This window comes from Malurus melanocephalus, unplaced genomic scaffold, assembly GCF_030028575.1.
Source record: "Malurus melanocephalus ecotype Western Australia unplaced genomic scaffold, MMel_1.1 scaffold_235, whole genome shotgun sequence".
Classification (NCBI taxonomy): domain Eukaryota; kingdom Metazoa; phylum Chordata; class Aves; order Passeriformes; family Maluridae; genus Malurus; species Malurus melanocephalus.
Genome location: NW_026623467.1, coordinates 365,585 through 386,199, shown reverse-complemented (window position 1 = coordinate 386,199; position 20,615 = coordinate 365,585). Strand labels below are relative to the sequence as shown.

Below are 20,615 nucleotides of genomic sequence, written 5' to 3'. Positions count from 1 at the left end.
TAAAAAGAAATAGATAGAATCTGGGGAAATCTAATTTTTCATTTACTTGGTGGGTTTATGTGAGTTGGCTGCTAAGAACTGGGTAAAAAAAAGCCATTGAAGTCAGTGTGCTCATATACTGGGAATCTGATTCACCTTAGGGTGATAATTATGCAAATTGAGAATTTTAAGACTGATTCAAGTCAGACTATGTTGCTCACCTAMGAAAAAAATTAACTGTCTTTCACTGCAGGACCTAGCAAGTCTGAAAAGAAAATGAAGCTAACAGTGAAGGGTGGAGCAGCAGTAGATCCTGATTCTGGTAAGTGATAATGGTGCTTGTGCCTGCACCACCCACAGCCTTCAGGATGCGTGATGGTTTGCAAAACACTTTTTCTGTAAAAAGATGAGGGTTCCATAAAGGAGCATGAATTTTTAAACATTTTTCATTGCTAACTAAGGAAGCATGTTGATTGACATCTGAAGCTGGATATTCCAGATTTTCTAGTCCAGCTTTTTTTCAGAAGGACCACTTAAACTAAGGTGTGCACCTTGTTCAGCTGCAGGAGTGTCTGTCAGTGGAGTGACAAAAGGCCCAGCCAGCAGGTGACACAGGTTTGGCATGAGCATCTACTGGTGCTGCTCTCCAAACCTGTGGTGCACGGATGCTCTGACAATTTGTACTGCATCCAAGGCCAGCCTTTGGTGTTCAGTCCACTTGYTAATGTGACACCTGCAGAGCTGCATCTCTTCTGAGGGTTCCTGCAGCTGATCGTGCAGTGTTAGATCCTAGATTTTAGATCATCCTCTAGCAAAGGTTACAATTTCTCTTCCTCTAATTAGGATTGATATTCACTCCAGTTTATCTAAAGGTGTGTGCTCACAATTCATTAAAAGGRAAACATGCTCCAAGTAGTTTTGAATGAGCTGTATGGTCACAGTTTTTGCAGTATTTTTGTTAAATCACACTGCTGCATGAAACATTTGGATGARTGCAAATGCAAGAAGGAGAGCTAAAACAGTAACCTCCTCCTCTGTGTTCTAATTTTTCTTCTTCTCTGCAGGTTTGGAAGACTCTGCTCATGTCTTTGAAAAAGGTGGGAAAATTTTCAGTGCAACCCTGGGACTCGTCGATATTGTGAAAGGAACAAATTCCTATTATAAACTGCAGCTGCTAGAGGATGACAGGGAAAACAGGTGAGTTTATTTTTATCTTGGAATACTTCTGTTCACTTTTTTCCTAGTAAATACTCGATTTTTGACACCTCAAAAACCAAGTGTGAGTAAAATGTTTTTGGGGAGATATGGATTGGTATAGTTATGTGAAAACCCGCTACAACACAAATGAAAAAAAAATAAACTAAAAGAACTCCTCCAAACTTACCAACAAGCCACCTGTGGAGAAATCTCTGCTCTGCATGGAGACATTCTTTGTAGTGTTGGCAAAACCGAAGGTGGGATTTTTTTCCCCCATATTCCCTAACTTGATTTTGCCTTCTAATTGCAGAGCCATAACCTTTGGGAAGCTAAACCAGATTCTGGCTGTTACTGGAGTGTTAGCCTCAACTGTGTGTCCCAAAGTGTAACAAAACGCACTGAAATAGTCAGGAGCTGATCGTGTGTTTAGCTTTCCAGTCTCATTGGGTACATGGCAGAGCTGTCCAGTGGTTTCATTGCTGATTAGATAAAGAGATTGAGAGGGTTCTTTAAAATGAAACTGCTCCTGCCAAACATGTAAGTGACACAGAAATCCAGGGTTGCAGMAACCCTGGTTCAGCTCCAGATTTATTGCACTTCACCATGTTTATAATAAGCTTTTGCTGCTGCCTTGTGTGTGTGAGGTTGTATCAATTCTGTGATTCAGTGTGTGGAGRAATTTCAGTGCCTGCATTTCATACCCAACATCGTGGAAAGGTTGGTTGATTGTATCCCCATAAATATTATAGAAGCTCATCCGAGGTGGTGTTAGTAGTACTAGCAAATAGTTGATTTACTTCTGGTTTCTCTGAAATACTGAACTCAGGGGCCTGAGGCTTAAGGATGCATTGTCCTTGTTTTTCAAATACACAGCCCAAACAGTCTGAAGATGTGTATTTGCAAAACATTAAGACTGAAGAGGTGTTAGCCTCTTTTTCCTGTTGCGAACCTCTTTATTCTCAGGGCTGTAATTCTGGTGTGTTGGAAGTGGGCATTTTTTGTGCCAGTTCTTGGACATGTGGTGAGTCCTCTGTTGATTTCCCACAAGCACTGATACAGAGTGTCTTCCATAAAATTAATAGTATGCAAGTGGCTGATAGCACTGGAGTAGCTGCTGCCTGTTCKTTTCTCCCATTCCATTTCTGCAGATACTGGGTGTTCAGATCCTGGGGCCGTGTGGGCACTATAATCGGCAGTAACAAGCTGGAGCAGATGCCATCAAAAGAAGATGCCATTGAGCACTTCCTGAATTTATATGAAGAGAAAACTGGCAATTCTTGGCATTCAAAGAACTTCACTAAATATCCCAAAAAATTCTACCCACTGGAAATAGATTACGGACAGGTAACCCTGAAATGCCCCTGTACCAGGTGGAGCATTGCTGAGATTCCTTGCTGTCGCTTTTCTGTTCTGTGCTTGCTCTTGGATCATGTACACTTAACAAACCACAGGAGTGAAGTGCAGCTGTTGCATCTTCTCTATGCTACAGAGAGCTAAAGATCAAGGAGTACCATCCATTAAAATAGACCTGTTGAGAAACTGAGGAGTTTTCTATTATCAAATCTGATGTCCCTTTAATGCTTGTTCGTGTAATTTTAAGGATATTGATTTGAATCTAATTCAGCAATCAGTTCATATACATCCTGTCTAAAAACTTGATTTTTTAAAATTTAAAATAGATACTTCTCATTTGTCTTATGCCTCCAAAATCCTCCCAAATGCTGAAACAGCTCCTAGTGCACATATTGAGCAGGCTGAGAAAGAGAAATTATTCACTGACAGTAAGATTTGGCTGTTTAGACAGCTATGCTAAATAAGAATTTTCTCCCTTCYTTCCAGTGTGTGTTTATTTAAAGGCATACCTGTAACCTGAACTGTTTTCAGACTAGATAGTTGAATGCTGTTAATAGCTATAAATTTGCCAGAGAACATGTTTTCAAGATGTTGTGGTTTTCTGTGGCCAGATTAATGGATGTCATCTTTCAGTGCAAAGCACTTGGAGCTTGGCTTTAATTATGGAAATTTGAATATTAAAGTGGCAAATTGTCTGTTTCAGTGCATGTACAACATTACTCAAAGCACTTGGCTGATGATTTATTTATTCATGTAWTGCTCTCTCCATGAAGGCAAGGAGATGGTATTATGGCTAAATGATTATTCCTGTACACATCTATGACAGTTTTTATTACAAAAACTTGGTGAAACTAGTTATTACATCTGTTTTGTCATAAAAGCAGCAGTCATTTGTTTCTTATGAAGTCTCTATTCAGCAGAAAACTTGCAGAAAAAATAATTAATACTGCTGCGTGAGGTGAAGCAGAGATGCAAAGAGTTCCTATTCCCTTAATTCTGCTTATCTGCTTATTTTTTACAGTGCCATCTCTTGAAATAACATCTGCCAAATTACTGAATAGGTGGTTTTTTAAGCCCACTTTGTTCCAGAATGTCAGAGCAATGTCCCACGCTCCCCATGAACTTCAGGCTAGTCATAGTATGCACACACTAAATTGGTTTGAGTTGTTGCCATGGCAACCAGCCTGCTACTTTTATCCTTTGTGATTTTGCTAATTTTGATACTATTTTTGCCTTCCAGGATGAAGAAGCTGTCAGGAAACTGACAGTAGGTGCCGGGACAAAATCAAAACTTGCTAAGCCAATCCAAGATCTTATTAAGATGATATTTGACGTGGAAAGCATGAAGAAAGCCATGGTGGAATTTGAGGTGACTACACACATTCATATTTCTCCCTTCTAACCTTCCATCATGCTTGCCCAGACAGAAGGAAGTTCTTTGCAATCCAGAGTGCTTCAAACTTGCTAAAAGTCAAGCGTGAGTTTTAGATCTGTCTTAAAATAAAGGCAAAAGTCCGACTGGAATTTGCCAAGCCCTGGAAACAGTAACTTAGTTATGATACATGCAGTTCTTAAAACACAAATGTATTCTTTGTCTGTCAGTGTCTTCAGTTYAACAAGCCTGTGTCAGTCTGGGGGTCTGTCAGTCCTGGGATCAGGAATTATTCTATGGTTTTGTTTGCGTTTTTTTTCCAGTCACATATGCTAACGACTGCTGTTTACTGAATGCTCCTAAAGTATTTACACAGATAACCAACGTGTGGTGATGTGATTTTGGTGACGCTTCTTTTTTTCTAAGCAGTGAAACACATTTTGCTGGGGTACCCTATTTAGGTAGCAAATGAGATGCAGCACRGACTAGAGAAATCCTGCCAGYTGATACATACACTAATGGAAGTGCCTTCTCAAAGTCTAGATTCTCTTCTGACCAGGGTCAACTTGAGACTGGTTTTGTTGTATTTCTCATTTGTTCTAATAAAACTCTACTTTCATCCATTCTTCTTTCTTCCATACTTCTTGATCCAWSCTTTCTAGCAAGTTTCAGAGAGTGKTTTGGTAGCATGATCAATTTCTCCTTACCCAGAAATGGTTTTATTGGTGTTCAGAGGTCSTATTTGTTTTTAATGCAGCCMTTGAAACTGGATTAATTCTAAATAACCAATTTCAGTTTTCTTTAACCAGCTTAGTTATCCTGGCCTAAGACTTTGTATTTAAGCAGCTGCTCTTTGCTCTCACTATCATTATTTCCTGTACCTRCCTTTCAGAACAGGCTTTGCACCATTTTCTACAGCTTACCTGAAAGCTTTCAGATGGCWTGCCCAACATTTTGTAGTACCTTTGATTAATTGTGGTTTCTCCTATATCTTCAGTGGTGCTTTGTATCAAAATCCTGTAACAGGCTACAGACTCTGAATTGATCATCATCTCATGTTATTTGGTTTTGYAGAACTCTATTGAAACTGTTCATTCACACCATCTGCAGATCTATACCAGAACTGAGACTCCAGATGGACCAGTCTTCCTGTTAGATATATCTTCTTGTACTGATGCTGCTRAACAGCTGTTTTCTGTTAGAGAAAATAATATTTTTCCTGGTTAGAAGTTTCTGTGTGTCCTCCAGAAACAACTGCTTAGTTCCTTTAATCAGCCTGATCTTGAGTATTTTTTTCCATCCAGGTACCTCTTGTGTTCCCAAAACAGTATCAATTTCTTARTCTTTCCATTGCATGACAATGGATTTATCTGATGAATTTATCTTTCTGCTTCTAATTTAGCTTTCAAGAATTTCCCCTCACCAAGCATCCAGGATTTTATTGCAGTTATCTATGTCATTGCTTTGGATGAGATGTCTTGTAAGAGGACTGAGTCTCCTCTAGTGCTGTGTCCTCCCTTGCCTCTTGTGACAATTTTGGTGCACACATCTGTGGTGTAGAGCTAATCCTTCCCCTTTCCATCAGTGCACCTAGTGGTAATTTCAGTGCTGTTGTTTAAGGCCCAGTACTTTGGCTGCTCTGCTCTTTGGCACATCTAATGATAAAGCTTTGGATGCAGTTTAGCTTCAAACCAGAGCTTAGCTCACCAGGACTCTTGTCTACCTCCCACGAGTCATAGGAGACACAAATTCCAGACCTTTGGCTGTTTTGTGGGCTCTGTCAGAGTGCTCCTAAATCACATTATTGGGAGCTGTTTTATTTTGTAGGTGTTAGTATTTGTGTGTTAGTGATTATATGTGTTAGTTTACATGTTTATATAACCTATAGGTAGTATAGGTGTCKGCAGCTATTCTCCACATCCAAATTAAGTGGCCCATTTTACTGTTACATGTCCTGCATGATTTTTCAGCTAATAATGAGAGAATACAAATTGGTACAGATGGTACTCAGCAAGAGTTTTGGCCCCAAAAGTTTGGGAGCCATAAATCTATTGCAGATTGGTTTTCATTAAGTTACTAATCTTGGCTTTGTGCCTTTCATATCCTCAATACATGATCAGTTATGAAGCCTGTCTTTCCTTTTGCAGCCCACCTTGGCTTTTCTTGGTATCTGGCTTTATCTATGCTTAKCTGTCACTAAAGGTGAAAAGTTCTGCTTTGTTCAGTACAGGGTGGAAATCTGCATGCAAAATCACTTSAGGGTTTTCACCTCAGTGTCTGTGGCTTGGAAGAGCCTTCTGAATTGAGCTTGCAGAGAAGATTTGCATGGAGCAAGGCTTTTGCTGCTCCATCGTGGATAATGTGGGACTTAGCGAGACAATATGTGATACTCATGGTTTCATAGGCTCTTCTGTCCCTGAGCTAAATCTTAAATCCATCAGCTTCAGTAAAACCTAGTTTCACCTGCAGAATGTGTGATGAGTACTGTCAGGAGTCTAAAGGATGTAAGTATGATCTCTCCAAAAGACTCCACTAGGCTTGATTTTTGTTGAACATTTTTGCTTTGAGATGATCCTTAACAATGTAAGGATTTCAGCTACTCTCCCAAGATCCATCAATACATAAAGAAAARCAACATCTAAATTAAATCAATGAATAAATGCAGGCAACCAAGACACTGCTTTTAACTTAGTTGAGGGGTTTTGGTTAATTTTCATGAATGAATATGAAGCACCATGCCACCTCTTTGCATTTGACTCTTGACAATTCTAGGGTAAAGTTGGAAGGGAATATTTAAGTTGTACGTAGAGACACAGGTGATCTTATGAACAAAATTACTTTGTTCAGTTTGCTTCTTTGCCAGCCTTAGGTGTATGGTTACTTATGTGATTAAGGAATGCATCTGACACCAGGTTAATATTTAACTTCATGCCAGACACTTGATATCCTAWTTTTGTGTTGCCCTAGCATGTGCACTTAGCTTCCTGTTGCAGTATTCCTTTGGTTATAGGATGTCTTCTCAAYGATGTGTCCTTCTGACATAATTCCYCAATCCACAGAGTCTAAAATATTTCCATTCTTTGTGTGGTCAGTCCAATTAGCATGGAGAAATTACTTCTCTAGAAACCAAAGACAGAATGCTGCAGTGGTAAATGTAATGGTATTTGGGTTCAATCCATTTTGTCTCTATCAGATTGACTTGCAGAAGATGCCATTGGGRAAACTGAGCAAGCGACAGATCCAGAGTGCATACTCCATTCTCAATGAGGTTCAGCAGGTGAGCATGAAAGAGATGTTGGAGCAAAAAGAGGAATTCAGAAGTTTTTCTGAGCTCAGTGGTGGGAATCTGGACTGTGCATATAAAGATCTGTGCCTTTTCTCTCTCTCTGGAGAAGGGGGCATGGCTTCCATGGGTACCCAGTTAGTTCTCTTCACTGTTACACCAGTGTGGGCAGTGCTGGTGTCTCTCACATGTTTGTAGCACAAACTTTAGGCTGTGCCAAACATAAATGGCAGTTGAGCAAATGAAGCTGGTGCCTTGATCTAGTAGTGAGCTGCTGTCTCCACCCCAGAGAAGTCTGTCAAAGGATGAACATGAAGGTTGACGCAGGAAAGGGTCTGGTCTGATAACAGTACTGTATTTACACATTGTGATCTATCTGAACCATTCCAGCATCATTACGTAGTACTGTCTTTTCCCATAGCAAAGCAAACATATGGGAAGTTCTTTACTTGTTAGAATAAACCATAACCTCAACAAGGATGTGCACCACTTATGCATCCTGAAGACCTTATTTTACCCTCCAGAAACATAATCCCCATTAGATTTTTCTCATACTAGAAAATCTGTGTAATTCTGTGCAAATACTATGACTTGCTACATGCAAGACARTTAAATAGAATTGCTGGTTTTAGTCCTGTGAGAGTTTCAGCATGAGCACTATTTGTATTGCTGCTTCTATGTTAGTCCTTAAGTTACTTGTGGTGTTTTTATGGCTCTGGAGGCTTAGTCTTATTCAGTAATTTTCTTCGGTGCTTGTTGTCTTGTCCAGGCAGTTTCTGACAGTGGTTCAGAATCCCAGATTTTGGACCTCTCCAATCGCTTCTATACTCTRATTCCTCACGACTTTGGGATGAAGAAGCCACCTCTCCTAAATAACTTGGAATACATTCAGGTATTGACTGGAAAATGKATGTTGTTTGTAGGTAACAGGTCTTGATGTCAGACATCTAACATAGGGAATACATGAGGTTTTAATACATAACCTCATGAAAGCATGGGTTTAAAGTAAGTGTTAAAACCTAGCAAACAAAAAGATAATCTGAAGAAAAACAAGTTTAACCTCATACTTTCATGAGGTTTAACTGGTTTTTCTTCAGAATATATTTTTGTTTGTTTATGTGCATATATGTGTGAAAATAATTATATGTGTAAAGTATTAAAAGATAGAGATGTTATTTATGGATATGTGTGTATATTTTAATATATTTGGGTGTGTATGTACATATCTATTTAAAGAGTGTTGTTGTGTTATTGGATGGCACCATGCGGCCAGTGACTGTCATACACTTTTATAATTTGGGATATCCCAGACTAACTGTGAACATGTCAAAGGCCTGAGTAACATTACATTACCTTTTTTAATTCTTTAGGCTAAAGTGCAGATGTTGGACAATTTGCTTGATATTGAGGTTGCTTACAGCCTTCTCAGAGGTGGAAATGAAGATGGAGATAAAGACCCAATTGACATCAACTATGAAAAACTTAAAACKGATATTAAGGTAAAGGAAATAAAAGACAATGAGTGGCTGTCAACATAAGCTCATGTCCTATTAATTTAGAATAAAACAAATCACCTAAACTGTAACTGGACAGATGAATTGGCACTGAAATGGGCTAAGGAACTGGAGCAGGTGTTTAAGGAGATGCAGAAAAAACTGAGCTGTTTTGACCTGGAGAAAAGAAGACTCAAGGGATATCATATAAATATCTAGGAATACCTGATGGGAGAATAAAGGAAAGAAGACAGAGGCAAGCTCTCCTCCGTGGCTTCCTGTGACAAGAGGCAATGGGCACAAATTGAAATCCATGGATTTGTGTTTAAACAAAAGAAAAAGCTTTTGCTGTTGATGTTGCTTTTTTGGGGGGATTGTATTTATTTGTTTGCTCTGACAATGGTCAGACACTGGAGAATATTGCCCAGAGAGGCTATGGAGGCTCTATTCTTGGTGCTCTTGAAAGCTTGACTGTACTCAGTCCTTGGCTGACACTTCCTTGTGTAGTGGAATTGAACATCATCTCAATTTCCAGCATTGTCACAGACATTCTGTGACTGTGTATATATCTGTGCATCTTCTCTAGCTGGGAATGTATTTCCACCTAAATGATAGAGGTAGTTTAAACTGGTAGTTTAAACTGCAAGCATAGGGTGGATGTTGTCATGTTRCAAGAGAGCTGCTGGTTTGTGTGCTAAGGAAACTTCTCATTTGCCTCTTTGCAGGTTGTTGACAAAGAYTCAGAAGAAGCCAAGATTATCAAACAATATGTGAAGAACACTCACGCTGCTACGCACAACGCATATGACCTCAAAGTGGTGGATGTAAGCTGGGCAATACTGGAGTCTAACTTTGGGGAGATGGGGATGTCTAARTTGACTGGCTTGTTTGCAATTACCTTACATTTTTGTGTAGCTTACCCAGTTTTCTCTGTTGAAGGGATGATTTGATAGAGCATTTTCTTTTAATTAGAATAGCAAAAGTCTAGGCAGAGATGAAGCTAAGCCTAATGAGGTGTTTTTGCTTTGGTGTTTTTATTTCAATTTAATTTGCCTCAAAAGGGAGGTGGAGGAGTAATCACCTGAAATTGAGCCTTAGTTCATTGAATGATTTTTTCAGAAARATAGAGCTTCATGAAAATGCAGAAAAGGTGAAGAAGTAATCAATATCAAGTACTGTGTGATCGAGCTACCTCTTTTGCTATCATGACACAGCAAATTACAAATACTTAAAACCCATCCAAATCAATTTTCCTGGCAGATCAACGTACATTGCAGATTGGATGATATTTTTTTTTCTCTCCTCTGATGAGTTCCATGAAGGTAATGGTTTATTTGCTTGGTTACTTTTTTCCTCCTATCCTCTTCTGMTCTGAAGATCTTTAGGATTGAACGTGAGGGAGAGAGCCAGCGKTACAAGCCATTCAAGCAGCTCCACAACCGCCAGCTGCTGTGGCACGGCTCCCGCACCACCAACTTTGCCGGGATCCTCTCRCAGGGTCTGCGGATAGCTCCGCCTGAAGCTCCTGTGGTAGGTGAAACAGCTCCTCTGGCTGCCTGCATCCCTGTGCCTAGACATAGTCACAGTCAGGGACATCCTAAATAAGGGAATTTCTGTTTGGGGGGGGCCCTGTGTTATGTATCAGCATTCAGACAACATTGTGTGCCCCGAGTGGGTTGCTCACTGGTGTTCACAGAACCTGAGCTGCAGCTTTGCTCTCCGGGAGCCCAGCCAGGTGGATTCAATGCTGCTTTTGTGTTATTGCCCCAATTTTATTTATTTGTTTATTTATTTATTTGTTTATTTATTTATTTCCTGCTTGCAGACTGGCTACATGTTCGGGAAGGGCATCTATTTTGCAGACATGGTATCCAAGAGTGCTAACTACTGTCACACATCTCAAGCTGATCCTATAGGTTTAGTCCTACTGGGAGAAGTTGCCCTTGGAAATATGTAAGTAATTTATGAACAGTGTTTGCCAAATGTGCTTAATACATCCTCACAGAAGGTATGCCAGAATTGCAAGCCTTCTCTTCAGTGTGAAGAAATAGCAGGTGGTTTTTCTTCAGAAACAAGATTTAAGACCTGTTTGGTGGGGCAAAAAAAATCTGAATTTTGTACAAAATGCCATCATTAAAATTAGTAAGCAAGACAAAGGAGTTGAGTTCCAGAAGACTAGAATCTAGATTAACTTTATATTAACTAACCATAAACTGAAGCCTGAAATATTTGTGGGGTTTTTTTCACCAAGATAGTTTAAGACAAGTGTGAAGTGCTATTGTGTGTTCTTTGTGCTGTCCAGGTACGAGCTAAAGAATGCTTCCCACATCACAAAATTGCCCAAGGGAAAACACAGTGTCAAAGGTAAGCATTAGTAGTTGCCAGTGGTAATCTGTAATTGATGACATACGTGRCTGTGGTGCTCTGCTTAGTGAAGAGAGCTGTAGTCACCTCTTAGCTGTACTTTAAGAACTTGCATAAGGTTGCCCGTTTGTTTCATCAGGATATGTGAGTGGTGTTTTAAGATGGAAGTTAATGCACTTGGAGTATTAAGACTGAAGGTATCTGAAATTCAGGAAGAAACTTCTGTTTGATAATACATCATATTGTTCATTGTAACAATACTGTGTATTTTAGAAGAAAAGTGAATAGATGAGAAGAATAATAGTTTAGCTTTCAAGTGGCTTAGAAACTTGGACAGAAGGGAGAAGCTAAGAATGAAGTTCAGATGGAACAACTGCTCTCATTACATTTCTGTCTGCAAAAAATGTCAGTATATTGCATTGAAAAAGAAGATCAGAGAAAAGACCTCTAATTCAAGTGAAAGAAATGGCAATCATGACTGTCTTCTGTATCAAGATGGGAGAATGAAGAACAGTAACTTCAGTAATAAGTGGCTTTTCTTAAACTGTTCATTTTGAAAGGCTTAAAAAATCAGTTGCCTAAAATAGAATAAAATGTGATTTAGCACATTTTTCAATACATACTAGTCGTGTTCTTATGGATGTCAAATCAAATTTATATTGAAAATTTTAATGAGAATAGGAATTGGTTTGTTACACTTGTCTGAAAATGCTGCAATATGCATGTTTTCATTAATGTATCTCTAGGATACGGGAGCTACAAATCTGTTCTGATTTAGCTTTGATYATACAGATTAGACAATTAACAGTTAAAAGTCTAAAATTCTCACTTTTAATGCAGCAGAGTACAACTGCCATAAATAKGGTGATGCTGAATTGAATAAACAGACTATTTTTTGTGCTCTTTTGAAGATACTTCTCCGCTTGATTTGAAAGTATATGTGAAGTAGTATTTGGCTGACTGGGTCATTTTCTTTATGTGCAAAGTCTGTGGTTGCTTTCTAGATTTGTAACTAATGTTTTTTCCCCTTTCTAGGCTTGGGCAAAACAGCACCTGATCCCACAGCCACTACCACCCTTGGTGGTGTAGAGGTTCCCCTAGGGAATGGGATCTCCACAGGAATTAACGACACCTGTCTTCTGTATAATGAGTATCCTTTTTTGTTATGTTGGCTGCACACGGTGTGTGAGTGTTGCTCCATTTGCAGGACCTTGCTAAGGCCAGTCAGGAGTTTTGCCTCACTCTGTTTTGTTTGGTTTAGATCTACTTTGGAGAGTATTAGCAAACCATCTMTTATTCAAGGGGGATGATTTTACAGTTATTGCACCTGAATTGATATTCTGTGAAAAAAGGGAATACATGTACCAATTAGCTGTTCCCCAACAGGACTCCACACCAAAGTCATTGGAGCGGCCAGGCAATGCTGCCCCAGTAATGTCTTGCTCAGAGATGTGCCAGGACAAGGGGAGGGCCATGCAGCCTGTGGCTGCCCATTACTCCAGTCTGGTTTATTCCTCATGGTGCTGTGGCAGGTCCGCTTGGCCAGGAGGAGGTGGGGGAGCCAGGTCTGTGTTCTTGTGCTCTCTCCACATATCTTTTGTGTTCCCCAGACCTTTGCAAATGTTGAGGTAAGCCTCAAATGCCCAGCAGAGATGAGACTATTAAGCCTCTTTCTAAGCAGAAGTGCCTCCAAATCAATTAGTGCTTTGAATTCACAAGAGGTCATAAGAACACAAATAAGTGATGTCTAAGGTCCCAGGTCACTCTCTTCACTGCCAGTGAAGCAGGTAACCCATTAATGCAATCTCTGGCTTTGTAGAAACTGCCTTTGGTCTTGGTGAGCTGTTTACCTCCTACAAGCAGTCTTGGCAACACAACTCATGGCAATATTGGTTTTATCTTGAGTTTTCTTAAATACTGCATCTGTCAGATGATAAACTATARTACAGCTAATATTAGCTAGTGGAGGTAACATGATGTGTATTTATTTTGTTTTACMCTTTGGAATTAGAGGCAAGTTTGAGGGGTAAATATCACTGAAAAATAAACAAGTCAGCTGTGACTCTCTGAAAAAATAAAAATGTGCAAGCACTGCCAGCCATTGTAAAGCTCTTCTCTGTGATTCCAGTTTKGGTTTTTTAGTGGGAAATTAAGAGGCCGTTAATGACTTTGTGCTGGAAGGTATTAAAAGACTTACAATTATAGTTGTAAATGCTGGGTCTGAAACTGCAGCTSTCATCCAGGTTACATGGCTCCTCTGCTTAGACAGCAAGAGAGATGTGTGTTACTCTTGACAAAAAATTGTTTTCAGGAGCTACAGCCCCGTATCTGTCCATTCACCTGCCTGTCACTCAGGATTCCTGCTGCACAATTCTCCACATGACTTAATTGCTTGTTCCCARCTATTGTATAAAACATTTTCAGATTCAAGGAAAAGTTAGATTTAAAGTTTTGTGGTTTGAGCTCTTAGAAKTGATTAATCACACAGGCTCTCTATGGTAACGTAAGTTCAAAGGTGAAGTTTCACTGTGTTTTGAGGGTTTTTTGTGTTATTAATATCAACCGTTGTAATTGTTCCTTAACATTCCTCCCAGATATATTGTGTATGATGTTGCGCAGGTAAATCTGAAGTACCTGTTGAAACTGAAATTCAACTATAAGACATCACTCTGGTGAACAGTATTTAGAAGCCCTGTTAGAGTTATACTGTAGTTACACTATAGCGTTGACTTCTGACATGCTTATGCATTGACTTCTCTTACCAAGATATCAAGAGCTAAACTGCAGAAGAGATTACTAAATCCTATTTAGTACAACACTTAGTGAAAGTTTTATAAGTGTGGCAATACGTGGACCTGAAATCTGATGAGAACAAGTACCTGGTTTTGTTTTATACCACTTCTAATTCTGGTGCTTTAAGTGTTTCTTTTAATTGACCAAACTGACAGAAAACAAATTAGGTTCGTGTTCTTAGCCAAACAGAGCTGGGCAAGAGCAGGAGAAGGAACTTGAGCATGTTTGTGATACTTGCTCTGTTAAGGTTCCCCCTTGTTTAAGATACTCTTTTTCAGCTTTCATTTGAATAAACAATAAATGTGCATTTATTTTGAGGTAAAAAAAAAATAAAAGCTAATTTCATACTAACAGTTTTATGTTTCACAGTTTTGAAATTGTTTTGGTTTTGAGTCATAATTTAAATGTACCTGATAGAATGTTCTTAAACATGGTATCTCTCTCGAAGATCAAATGCCAAATATCGAAATCTGTAGTCATGTTTCAGGAAGTCATGGTGAAATGAAAATTTGGACTTTCCACTGAGACTTCATCTGTCAACAGTTGGTGTGGTAAACATGGAAAATGAGCTTGTGGCTGTTTGAATTTAGTATTAGCCCCAATAAACCTCCTTTAAATACCTACCTTCAACATGATGTAAGTTGGTTGTTGTAGACTCATATCCTAACAAAGCTGTAAGTTGAATTTGGGCTCAAGCTTCGTTCATCAAGACCTGGAGTGAGATCTRTTGCTACACTGTTGGTGGTCTTGAAATCCCAAATCTTGTCTCAAAACAGCAATACAAASTAATGATTTCAAAGTTTCATGATGTTTGCTACTTCTCACTTTCAGTTAGTCATTGAGTAATATGGGAGCACTTAACCRTAGAGCAACATCGGATCTTTCTCTTCAAAAATTACTGATTTSCCTGAGACATTAGGGGAAGTGATGGCTAATTCCAAGGAAAGGGACAGTTCAAGCTCATTCTGATGGCTATGTCTTCAATCYTAAGAAACCTGTGTGGAAACAGGAGGTCTGTTTCCTAAAACATCGTCTTGTCCYAGGGCCTTTTGTAAATGGAGTTCAAAGCCAAAGTGGTTCCTAATGGTGCAGGTCTTTCCAGGACCCGCGAAGGAGACGAGGATGAAGTGATAGATGGAAAACAAAGCTGCTGTCAGGGAGAGAAGGAAATGTTGAAGGACTGGGTAAATGGTATGACTTGAGGACAGCTCAAGAGAAAAATGGAAAAAATTGATTGAAGTTGGTGATAATGGATTTTGAGAGGAAATGAGGACAATGGCCTGTCTTCTGGCTCTTCAGTMGTTTAACCAGCGGCTAATCATTGTTTTGCTTCCAAAAATCCCTTTTGGTCAGTCACTTAAGTATGATGTTGTCAGTCCCTGAAAGAAAACATGAGAACCTGTTCAGTCTAGTTATGACATAGATTATTTTTTTTTCCCCCTCAAAAAAAAAGCAGTTTACCATTCAGTTTGGGACCAGAAGTTGAAGGCAGCTGCTTTTGATCCTCCCTCTGTCACCTGTACTAGAGGTGGCTGAAAGTGCCCTTTTGCTCCAACCCAAGCAGCACAAGGAGTGCTTTGTGCTGTGTACATAGTGCTCAGTTATAATTGCACCACAAGCCAGTATATCCCAAGCTGTCCCTAACCTTGCAAATATGGCAGGAAAAGATACAGGACTTTCTGAAGAGGCAGCAGGTGCCGTTTGGGGATGGTAGGAGAGCCCTGGTGTGACTGTCCTGCAGTGAAATCTGATCTGAATTCAGGCACTGCTTCTGCTGCCAGCTTGTCCGACTGTGGAGCAAATCCCCTCTCTGGGAAGTGGGCGCTGGTGCCACCRGACCCAGAGGATGGGCAGCCTCTCCCCGGGGCCAGGCTGGGAAGAGCAGTACAGTGACAGCCACTGAAGGCTTTGCTTTGGGAGTAYGTGCACAGAGCAGAGCTGGATGAATAGGTAGTCCCATTTCTGTCAAAAGCACTTGAAAGGAACGAGTTGTCAAGACATTAGGTCCCATGACATCCTCTGKTTTTTTCAGGGAAGGCATGTTGAGGACTGGCTTGTGATCTAAATGTTAAAACTACCAAAAGCAGCAATTTATAAATATTTAACCATTTTATCTTTATTTAGCGTGGCTGCAGGCTCTGTTGTACAGCAGCTCACAAACATTAAGATAGTCCATGCAGTTAATTGAAGGAAGCCAGTCTAGGCTTACTGACTGGCAGTCTGTAAATTCTTTGTGACTTGTCTGAGTTCATGCAGGAAAGAAGGTGGCTGAGAAAAAAAAGAGAGCACAAGTTGCCCAACCTCATACTTTAGCCATAAAATAATGACATTATACCCCTGCCCCCTTCAGTTTCTTATCAGAGGAAGCGGGGGGGAAGCCCCAAAAAATTAATTTCTATATGAAAAAAACTTCTGGACACACGAAACTTTCTCAGTGCCGTAAATAATTGTACTTGTGTTCTTAAATGAAGCCTGCAGTGTCTRTAACTACTGAGGTCACTGCTTCAGCTTGCTTTTGGAAGGCAGTTGCAGACCTCACTGAATTCTGGGAGCATAATGACATAATTGTCTGTTGAAGTGTTATTGTAGCCAATTTATATCCCACTYAGTGTTTTTCCTGAGTTGCTTTTATATGTGTGTTGAGGCCCCTAACTTAGTCCATTATACTCACGCTCCTGTTATGCCCATAAAAACAGTTTCCACTGTTGTGGAGTACATGCATCTGAATAATAGACTGTGTGTGTTTTGACTTYCAAATTAATGCCAGGCTGCTCCTCCAGAAATGGTCATTTTGGAGATGAAGTGGCACTTGTGAGAAGAAATGCATCTGCGGRTCCCAGCCAAGATGAGTTGCTGTGATGATTTTCATTTCTTCKGGTGTGAATGTAGMATGTGGGCCTGTGAGCCCTGCAAGTCSCTTCCACAGAAAGTGAGCTACACAGGGACAGGCAATCAAGAAGAAGGAATGACTTCCCAGCAACGCAAAGGGGAAACTACTGCTTCCCCTGCTCCCTCATTATAATTTCATAATGATTAATGCAGCAGGACTCAGACTTCACAATGAGGTGCTTCAGTGACTAAAGAGCACACTCTTCTGCCAGCTGTCTGTGCTTTTCTTCCTACTGCTAGGGCCTGGCTAGGGGAGATGAGGAAATGACAGCGTGGCTGTCTCTGATCCTCTGGACTCAGTACTACCTGCTCTGTGCTGACAGGACTCTAAATGCATTGGTCAGTAGGCAATGTAACCCATGTCTTAATATCATTTGCAGCAACTCAGGAGAAATGGGAGCGTGGAAGTGCTCTCTGAMGCGTTTTGGTGCACAGCATTAGGAGCGGTTGCCTAACGTGACCCTGGTGAGAGCAAATGGCAGCAGAGCAGCCAATTTAGAGACTTCCCTCCAGCTGTACCAAGCAGGTGAGTCAGCAGCACCTAATGGCAGGTTGCTGGCAGTGAGCTCAGATATTTTCAGTCACCATGCCTGTCTGGCAGGAGAGTTGTGTCATTTCCATGTCACCTAAGTGCAAGCTGCAAATTGGCCAGAGTGGTAAAAGGATTCACTGAAAACATTGTGTGTTTGTGTGCACACTGACAAGTGGCCCTGGCTGGGGTTTTGTCAGACAGGGTCATGTTTGTGTGACTTGAAAACAGTGAGCAAACAAATGAAAAAACAGAACACGCAGATACTGCAGCATTCATTAACAGCCAAGATGCAAAAGGTCCTTTATCCAGGAATAGCAATACAGTGCTGATTTTTACCTTTTCAACACRGAGAATGGTAATGGCTTCTATTAAATATTTTCCAAATGTAGCTGTTCAAATTAAATGAAGGAAAAATCATCATCATGCTGTTGGGAGCTGAATTCTACCCTCACCTGTCAGTTTGTGAGGTGATAGACAGGAGGCAAATCTCTTACCTTTTTCATCAGCTTTATTGCAGTCTACAAAGACTCCCTGAAAAGCAYTGAGGATTTTTGATTCCTTTTTCCTCTTACCTTTGCCCTGTAGAAATTCACACTCTTGAGGACCGTTGCAGAGTGTGATTGTGTTGTAGAATGCTTTTCATCCCTCCCCTGCAAAGCCCTTGCTCAGGGAAAGCTGTAGCATCAGGGTGGCACTGGGCAATGCTGCTTTCAGTGCAGCCAGACCTGAKGACAAGGTTTACAAAGCACAGCAGTAAAAACCTCACTGGTGATCGGTCTTCTGCCAGCTGTGGAAGTCTCAGTGTCACCAGTCTTAGGTGAGCATTAACATACAACCCTTGGAACAAGGGGAACACAGCTGAAAGAGAAATATTAGTGCTGTTAGCACATTGTTGAACTGAGCCTGGAAGGTCTGGTCCATGTCGAGCTTTTGGGTGGTAGAGGTGTTTTATTAAAAGGGGGAAATTGTGCAGGGCTTAATGTTTGGGAGGKTTCTTTGGTGTTCGAAATAGCACAGATTACTATTTAGTTGTGTTTTGTTATTAGTTTCTTTAGTTTCATGCCTACAGTGCTTTTCATCTGTCTCTTGTAGGAGCTTTCTTTGGAGCTGTGCAGTATGGAAAGCTATGGCTGAAGTGTTTTAGGCCTTTTGGGGGCTAAGAGGAGGGAAAGTTGTTTAAACAACCTTTTAAAATGACCTGGAAAGGGGGCTGGGAATGCAAGCTAGGCTTTGTGTTTTTTCTATTTTTTTCCCTTTTTTTCTTTTCTTTAGCTCTGCTACAATGTRCATAGAAAGCCCTGGGGGTAATTTCTAAAGCATTTAACTCAGTTGTTTCTTTACTTAGAAACTGGATTTTTTTCCCCTTGAGCAGAAGGGCAGCATTGATTTTATTTATTTATGTATTTGAAATTCTTTAATAACATGACCTATATCCTGCCCCTTTCAACCTGACAGAGTGCCGTGTCACCGGAGTTCATTAGCAAATTAAGAACACAAATTAAACTCTATTCCGTGTCCCAAGATACACATTTTCTATGTTTTGTAGAATATTCGGTTTCACCTAGGTGCTTTCAAAGAGTTGCAAACCATCAGGCATAGTATCCATTTTGCATTAYGCCACTGTGCTCTTGGCAATGTTTAAGACATGACATAGCCTTGACTAAGATATACTGTTTATTTATTTTGAAGCTCAATTTGCATTTATATATTTATTTACACATATAAAAAAGGAATTTTGGTTGGTATAAGTAGCAGTAGATAYTGTTATTGAAGCCAAACCCATGTAAAGAGTGGTCCATGGGCAATTAAGGTGCTTGTGATTCATGATGGTATCTCCATATTTATATTTCTTGATGCAGAAGCTTTAAAATTCAYTATGGTGCAGAGATCTAAGAAAACTACACAAAAACACCCACTGCTGCTSCTTGAAGAAAGCTTTCCGGGGTGAGATGGTAGAAAGCAGGCCAAGACACAGAGCTTGTTAGGCAACAGCTACCCACTGTCAGGGGTTTGTTGGCTTTCCCTGGCACTTGGTGAGAACAAGGGAGACCTTGACCTTCAGGCTTTGGGCTCCTCGAGTATTTTATATTATTTATAAACTGGCCCCTTGGGAGGAGTGCCACAGACCATGACAGCAGAGCCAGGGCTGGCTCTGTTGGGTTTGTTGTGATCCTTACTCCTCCTGGAGCTTCACCTTTGCAGTCATTTATGAAAAGCAAAGACAAGGAAAATAGGCAGTTTAGCAAAAAGCTATTMTATAATGAAGGAGGATGGATATAACACAGGGACTATTCAATAACACAAAAGCAGAGGCACAGAGTTTAGCAAAGTTATTACTCAGTGAAGGAGGATGGATATAATATAATGGAATTTTTCAAAGATTCAAAGCTAGCACATCAACTTTGGGATGACCCTTTGTAAYCGCCAACACCTCCTCCCCTGTTCCCCCCATCCCAAACTGCCAGTTGCCTTCATCCCTCATAAGAAGGACAGGAAACTGTTGGATCCAGTCCAGAGGAGGGCCAYGGATCTCATAAAGGGACTGGAGCACCTGCCCTATAATGACACTGAGAAAGTTGGGGCTCTTCAGGCCTGGAGAASGTTGTGTGGAGACCTCACAGCAACCTTCCARTATCTGAAAGAGAGCTCTGARGAAGCCAGAGAGGGACTCTGTCSGGAACTGTAATAATTATRGACAAGGAGCAATGGGTACCACSAAGTGAAAGGGGAATRCTAGGTTAGCTGTTTGGAAGAAGTACTGGGAGGGTGGTGAGACAGTGGGACAGGTTGCCCAGAGCAGCTGGGGCTAGCCCAGCTCTGGAAGTGTTCAAAGCGACGCTGGACGGGGCTCTGAKSAACCTGGTCTAGGGGAARCTGTCCCTGCCCCTGGCGGGGGATTGGAACCAGATGGTCTGTAACGTCCATTCCAACTCCTTAACTCTGTCTGTGTGATCCCGCAGGGCTCCGGGCGGCGCCATAGGGGAGCGCTCTGTTGCTGTGACGGTGCTGCGTCCTTTCCCCTGTCCCGATCCCGGTTCCTTCCCCCGGGAATGCCGCGGGAGCGGCGCGCGGGCCCAGCCGCCCGTCCCCTCACGGCCCGCGGGAGGAGGCCCCGCCCCGCGCGCGCGCCCGCCGCGCGCCCGGCCCCGTCTCCTCCCCCAGAATGCCCCGCGCCAGGCAGCCTTTGAAAAAGCGGCGCGGCTCGTTCAAGATGGCGGAGCTGGATCAGCTGCCTGACGAGAGTGAGTAAGGACCGGTGCCCCCGCTCCCGCCGCCCCCTCGTCCCGGCGGGACACCCGCGCCGCGTCCCGCCGCCCGCCCGCCTCCCTGCCTCGCTCCGTCCCTCCTACCGGGGGCGCT

At 41.3% G+C, this 20,615-nt stretch overlaps 2 protein-coding genes across 2 annotated transcripts in view; both read left to right on the top strand.

Moving 5' to 3' along the window:
- Positions 1 to 14,513, top strand: part of PARP1 (poly(ADP-ribose) polymerase 1) — a 73,014-nt gene extending 58,501 nt beyond the window's left edge. The window contains exons 12-24 of the mRNA XM_057374907.1: positions 233 to 301; positions 1,044 to 1,176; positions 2,325 to 2,520; positions 3,770 to 3,898; positions 7,095 to 7,178; positions 7,954 to 8,076; positions 8,555 to 8,683; positions 9,403 to 9,501; positions 10,055 to 10,207; positions 10,503 to 10,630; positions 10,980 to 11,041; positions 12,077 to 12,191; positions 13,636 to 14,513. Of these exons, the coding sequence (XP_057230890.1) occupies positions 233 to 301; positions 1,044 to 1,176; positions 2,325 to 2,520; positions 3,770 to 3,898; positions 7,095 to 7,178; positions 7,954 to 8,076; positions 8,555 to 8,683; positions 9,403 to 9,501; positions 10,055 to 10,207; positions 10,503 to 10,630; positions 10,980 to 11,041; positions 12,077 to 12,191; positions 13,636 to 13,717 (1,502 nt within the window). The 3' untranslated portion in view covers positions 13,718 to 14,513. The remainder of the gene's footprint in view (positions 1 to 232; positions 302 to 1,043; positions 1,177 to 2,324; positions 2,521 to 3,769; positions 3,899 to 7,094; positions 7,179 to 7,953; positions 8,077 to 8,554; positions 8,684 to 9,402; positions 9,502 to 10,054; positions 10,208 to 10,502; positions 10,631 to 10,979; positions 11,042 to 12,076; positions 12,192 to 13,635) is intronic.
- A 5,905-nt stretch (positions 14,514 to 20,418) lies between these two features.
- Positions 20,419 to 20,615, top strand: part of LIN9 (lin-9 DREAM MuvB core complex component) — a 38,974-nt gene continuing 38,777 nt past the window's right edge. Inside the window, exon 1 of the mRNA XM_057374902.1 lies at positions 20,419 to 20,497. Coding sequence (XP_057230885.1) covers positions 20,419 to 20,497 — 79 coding nt within the window. The remainder of the gene's footprint in view (positions 20,498 to 20,615) is intronic.